The sequence below is a fragment of the Octopus bimaculoides genome, chromosome 26, assembly GCF_001194135.2.
Source record: "Octopus bimaculoides isolate UCB-OBI-ISO-001 chromosome 26, ASM119413v2, whole genome shotgun sequence".
Taxonomy (NCBI): Eukaryota; Metazoa; Mollusca; class Cephalopoda; order Octopoda; family Octopodidae; genus Octopus; species Octopus bimaculoides.
This window is the reverse complement of record NC_069006.1, coordinates 20,378,107-20,384,373: the sequence shown is the minus strand read 5'-3', so window position 1 is coordinate 20,384,373 and position 6,267 is coordinate 20,378,107. Positions and strand designations below refer to the sequence as shown.

The window sequence follows — 6,267 nt, the reverse complement described above, 5'->3', positions numbered from 1 at the left end:
GCTAAATTGTGAAGAAGACAGGTGTATATAAGCCACATTTGCATTATGTATTATTTTTTTCCTTTTTTGTGTCTCGCATGCAAAGACTTGCTATTTATGCTCCAGTCCATTCAGCCGACCTTAATACGTTCTTCCAAAACACAGACAAATAAAACTGGGTTATGGACATCGAATTACTTACCTGAGTACAGTGATGCTCTTGCTGACCAGCGTGTAAGCTAACAATGTTGCTAGAGATAACATATCGATTAACTGACCAAGATCAAAGATTGTAGAAATGATAGCTGGGGGGAGAAAAAAAAAAAAAAATTATTAAAAATAATTCTTTTGAGGGTTCAAATTTCATATGCAGCCTTCAACTTTTTCTATCCAAAAGGGTTTTCCAACCCCAATATTTGTTATAGAAGGTGGCAAGCTGGAAGAATGATTAGTTTGTTGTCTGTTCATTTCCTCCGTATCTTGTGATATTTTCCATTGATCCAACAGAAGTCATTTGCTAAAATAGTTCACATCCAACATACTGCATCCTATGATTTCAATGTGCCCTAGTTTGGGTGGTTACATAGTATTAAGCCTGTAGCTGGGACCTTGACAGGTGCTACTATTCTGGGTTAAAATAGACCCGAGAACAGTAGTGGCTAAAATCTTCCTCAAAATCTTGGAGCTTCCAAACCAGGCTCCCACTGATAGATGCAGTTTAAATTCATATCCAGGAACCAGCAATCAATTCCTGCTATCTCTGCCTACATCAGAATGAGTACCAACATGAGATAGTTGTCTCCATAATAACTGATCTTTGGCAACTAAGAAATTGAACAAATAACCTTCCAGGTTCTACATGAAGCTGACAGAATGAAAAGCTTGGCAATACATTGTAAACAGTTCAACGTCTTCACAGCAATGTCACTCGAAGATCACTGCTAGCTCTCACCGCACACACAACCACGTCCTGCCATCAGTTGGTGTGCTACAGAATTAGTCTGGGAACTTTATGATACCGCCTTGTAGATCCCAGCTAGCCAGAGACCCTATTTGTCAGCATGAAGCATAAACCTCAGCTAGACAGAGACATGGTATAACTGGGAAGTCAGGTTTACAGGATGCAGTTTATCATTGAACTACTTACAAGCCGTAATGCTACTCAGTTAGGGCTGAAATGGAGCTACACACAAGTATACAACACACTGCAACATGTGCCAGATTTCAGGGAAGTCACAGCATGACGTACACCAGATAACATACAACACACCAGAAAATTAAAGAAAGGTTACCTGCAAGAATTCCACACACCAATACAGCTAACCAAGGCGTTTTGAATTTATTTGAAACGGTGGAAAAATGCTGAAAGATGATGCCATCATTAGCCATTGTATAAACGATTCTTGGAAGTGGAAACAGGGAAGAGAATATACTGAAAATAAGAAAGCAATATTAGAAAACAATGGTAGAAACATGACAATATGTGAATAACAATTACCAAAAGGGATTATCAATGTTTGCTTTCCCTCTTTAATCCTATTACTGAGGAAATAAGATATCTGCTCAAAATTTCTTTATCCTTAACTACAGAAAGTAGCATTATATACCAATCTATCTTTTGTTGAGGACTGTCACATTTGAAACTCTCCTGGCTCCCCTTTTAGCTACAACACTGTATAATGGAATAGTAATATATTAGCTGTTAATTTAATTTCATTTAAAAGAGTTCAAACCCCAATATGATGAACTGAGGTGGAACAACTCTGATCTTAGGATTTACTCAAAACAATATTAACTTAATTGGGTCCATGATTATGCTCCTCTAAGTTTGTTCTTACCTGGTAGACAGGGCACACACAATGCCAATGTAGATGATAATATTGTAACGGCCCCAACCAACATACTCAAAGACTTTGGTAAGTGGTGTGAGAGGATCGACAAGATAGTAAGGGCACATAAGGGTCACCACCGCAGAAACCCCTACATACAACAATGTGATTATCAGCAGTGAAACTAGAATACTCAGTGGTATTGTAGTTTGTGGATTTTGTGCCTCCTCGCCTGAAAAATAAACCAGAGAATTCATTAGGGTAAGTTTGTCATTGTCATGTGAGACCGAACATCTTGTATCGGGTCTCAAGTTGGCTTAAGAGATTTTGTGATGTCATCTTTTACTCATTTCAGAGATTAGAATGTGGCCATGTTGGGGAACTGCCTTGAAAAATTTGAAACTTGTTGAAGATCTCTACTTACCTGTAGTGGCAATTGTGTCAAACCCAACAAACGCGTAAAAACAAGTGGCTGCTCCTTGGAACATTCCAGACACACCGTAAGGGAAAAACCCACCTTTTCCGGCAGAAGCAATCTGAGAAAAGAAACAAAAAAAAAAAGAAACAAAGAAATGGTTCATGTGAGAAGGAGTGAGAGTTCTGAAGAAAACAAGTGAGAGAGTACTAGAGAGAGAGAAAGAGAGTACATGAACAAGAGCTGAAAAGAGAGATTGGTCTCCATCGTCAATTCAGGTCACATGAACTGCTTAATAAAACAGCAACGCCAATAAAATGGTGTGCCTGTGCACATGGTTTATCTCCTGATTAAGCAGAAATTTAGTTGAGATGAAATAATATTAAGATAGTAGAGAATAATGGCGTGGTGATGGTGGTGCTTCAAAAAATGCTGAAAAGTCAAGTGCTTTTACAAGTTAAAAAAGAAAAATGTAAAAAAAAAATGAAGGCTAACTCATTCACCTCGTTTTTGATAGTCCAGTTCTTGAGATCCGCTTTAAAGAATCCACAGATGATGATGAAGCAGAGAACGTATAAATTGATTCCAGTGGCTACGTTGTTCACAATGGCAGATTCCTTCACCCCAAAGATCAAAATGGCTGAAAGATAATATGATTGTTTGCAACTGTTATTCCTTTGTAATTTGGATTTCAAGCAGGGCCGGATTAAGGCCCCTAGAGGCCCGAAGCACTTAAAAGATTTTGGTGCCTCCATATATATACATAAGTAATTCAAAAATATTTACAATAATAAATCATGAAATAAATTTTTTATTTTTCATATCGGTAGAGAAACTGAAAGAAGCCCGTTGTATGTATGTATGTATGTATGTATGATTGTTCCCCACTGTGCGACAACCAGTGTTGGTTTGTTTACATCCCTGTATCTTAGGTATACAGCAAAAAGAGACACCAATAAAATAAGTACTAGGCTTTAAAAAAAACAAGTACTGGGGTCGATTTGTTCAACTAAAACCCTTCAAGGCAGTGCCCCAGCATGGCCACAGTAGTGGCTAAAACAAGTAAAAGATAACGGCAAAAAATCTAGAATGAAAATTATCAATGTAACTATACGATGATGTAATGCAATTCATGATACATCATCATATGTCCACTGTCCATGCTGGCATGGGTTGGATGGTTTGACCAGAGCTGGTCAGCTGAGGGGCTGTACCAGACTCCAGTCCGATTTAGCAAGGTTTCTACCGTTGGATTGCCTTTCCTAACGCCAACCAGTCAGAGATACAGTGCATAGCAATGAAGATGTCAATGTGTTGTACTTACATGTTAAAAGCATTACGATGGAAAATGCTAGAAAGTCAGGGTAAGTTCCAAAAATGTAGGACTTCATCGGTAGGACAGATTTTAAATATGCTGAGATATTTCCGCTAATCATACTATCGAAATTGGTGGTTAAAGCTTTCACATTACTGGCGACACCTGGAGATAGAGGAAGAAAAATGACAATAACATTAACACCACCACCATCATTGTTTAACATGTTTTCTATGCTGGAACACAATTTCCATATTGAACATCTAGAGGTCTCTTTGGCTCTGTGTGTGTGTGTGTACCACAGAATCTCCCAAAACTAGACACCAATATCTAAGTGTTATCTAAGCCTAATTAGATTATCTATGCAGAAAAATCAACCAATGCTAATGGAAATAAACGTCACAAACTATGAATCCACAAACACTCACCATCTTGAAATCCTTTAGAAATAGTCAGCTTACCAATAGCATATTCCAATATGAGACTCCATCCAACAATGAAGGCCAGCAATTCTCCAAGAGTTATGTAGGTGTAAGTATAGGCAGAGCCTGCACGGGGGATTCTTCCTCCAAATTCCGCATAACAACAAGCTGGAACGATGACAGGGAAAAGCATTAGAACAAAACAGCGACTGTTGGTTTTAGGAAGGGCATCCAGCCATAGAAACCATGCCAAATCAGACTGGAACTCGGCACTGCTCTCCATCTTCAGTTTCAGTCAAACCTTCTAACTCATGCCAGCATGGAAAGCAGACAGTAAATGATGATGGGTGGATAAGGCCTGGTTTTGGCAGTCTGAGAACCCCTGATGTCGTGGAGAGTTACCTTGATGTTATAGGAGTTATACGAGTTAGTTATATGAGAATAATGATTTTTTTTTGTTTTGTTTTTACCTGCAAGTAGTGAAGAAAGAGCAGCGACGAGGAAAGATAGAACAATCGAAGGACCGGCCACACTGAAGGCGATTTTTCCAGTTAAGATGTAGGCCCCAGCTCCCACTGTGCAACCAAGACCTTTAGCAGGAACAGAAATAAACAAAAAGATAAAAAGAATAGACTTTATTACACCATCAAATGAAATTACAGGTTGGGAATGGACGAGAGAGAGAGGGGCAGCGAGACAGTGAGAGAGAGAGAGAGCGACAGAGAGAGAGACAGCGAGACAGCGACAGAGAGAGAGACGCACACACAGCGACAGAGAGAGAGAGAGAGACAGACAGACAGACAGACAGCGACAGAGAGAGAGAGAGACAGACAGATACTTACTCAGAAAAATCAAATCAGCTACATTCAACACACGAGCAAGGTTAGATCTCTCTAAGTCGTCTTTTCTTAAAGTTTTCAAGCGAAAGAGTTTCTTCAAACCATTTGACATTGTTTCTGTTTATGCAAAAGAGAGAAATTAGCAACAACAACAACCCTTCCTAACATAAGCACATGGCCTGAAATTTATGAACTTGTTTTTACTGATACCAGAAGAATGAAAGGCAAAATCAACCCTGGAAAAATTCGTATCATGAAAATCACTGTATTAAATTTTATTGCGTAATTTACTGTACACAAACGATAGTCAATTATGTTTCAGCTAAATGTACTGAAACAATATGAAATGGCGTGTCCGACTCTTGGAAACGACGTGCAGTCTGTTTCAAGAATCCAAACCATGCCCATAGCATGCTGCCCTTACATTTAATAAAAAGCTAATTATAGGAGTAGGAGTGGCTGTGTGCTAAGTAGCTTGCTTACCAACGGCAAGAAGCCGGGGAACAATGAAGGAGGGGAATAAATTATTGACCAATTTGTTAAAATTGTTGATGGAAAACAAAGATTAAAATAAAGAAGAAAAAAAGAAAGAACGAATTTATCTGACAACCTTGTATAATATATATACATTAGGCATAGCGATACTAACTCAATATACATATTCTTTAGAAAGAAGCATTAGTCGAGTACAGAGCTTTTGCCTTTCATATTTTCACAGTCGATAAAATAAGTAGCAGTTGAGCACTGGAGTCGTTTTAATAGACTTAATTACTCTAGAGCAGTGGTTTTCAAACTGTGGTCCGCGGACCACAGGGTGTCCGTGAACAGCAAACACTTTTTATGGGCAATTTGATTTTATATATGGTTTTTAATCGAAATCTTTTAATTGACAATAAACCTATTTGTTAAATACTGTTAGATAAACAAATGTAAAAATGCATGTTATTTTAAACAAATATTTATGTATAAATTTCATAAGTGTTTATAAGGGACCTAAGGTAAAGCCTGAAATATAAAGGGGTCCGCAAGTCAAAAAGTTTGAAAACCCCTGCTCTAGAGTAAGGCTATAATTTTTTTTTTTTTTTAACTCTACCCCTCTGCTATGTCATGTCCAGCCAGTGCGGTAGAGTAGGCTCGTCAAATCTTTATGATCTCAAGCTCAAATTCCTGGCCTCCACATCAGACCCTATTAGACAGAGAGAGCATGCTGAGGCCTTCGTCTTGCAGTGGACAGGACATAAGCAATCCAGTTCAATATATATATAATTCTTAGGCTAGGATATTATTGACAATGGCTTAGAAGTTTCGGCTAAAACTTTGAAGTCACTGCAAGAAAATAATAAATCCATACGCCAGACAAGTATAAAGTAACCGTTCAGATTAATGTAAAATTTCGTTTTTGGATTTGGTTTGCAAGATTCTTTATGTGAGTTCGTGTGTTGAAGCATATTCTGTTGTGTCTGGGGAG

At 38.2% G+C, this 6,267-nt stretch overlaps 1 protein-coding gene across 1 annotated transcript in view; it reads right to left on the bottom strand.

Moving 5' to 3' along the window:
* The window catches only part of LOC106868940 (cationic amino acid transporter 2), a 10,572-nt gene that overhangs the window by 2,998 nt on the left and 1,307 nt on the right, over window positions 1–6,267 (bottom strand). The window contains exons 2-10 of the mRNA XM_014914416.2: window positions 4,803–4,916; window positions 4,431–4,550; window positions 3,967–4,128; window positions 3,548–3,703; window positions 2,727–2,863; window positions 2,233–2,344; window positions 1,818–2,040; window positions 1,272–1,411; window positions 182–284 (exon numbers count right to left, since the gene is read on the bottom strand). Coding sequence (XP_014769902.1) covers window positions 182–284; window positions 1,272–1,411; window positions 1,818–2,040; window positions 2,233–2,344; window positions 2,727–2,863; window positions 3,548–3,703; window positions 3,967–4,128; window positions 4,431–4,550; window positions 4,803–4,911 — 1,262 coding nt within the window. The 5' untranslated portion in view covers window positions 4,912–4,916. The remainder of the gene's footprint in view (window positions 1–181; window positions 285–1,271; window positions 1,412–1,817; window positions 2,041–2,232; window positions 2,345–2,726; window positions 2,864–3,547; window positions 3,704–3,966; window positions 4,129–4,430; window positions 4,551–4,802; window positions 4,917–6,267) is intronic.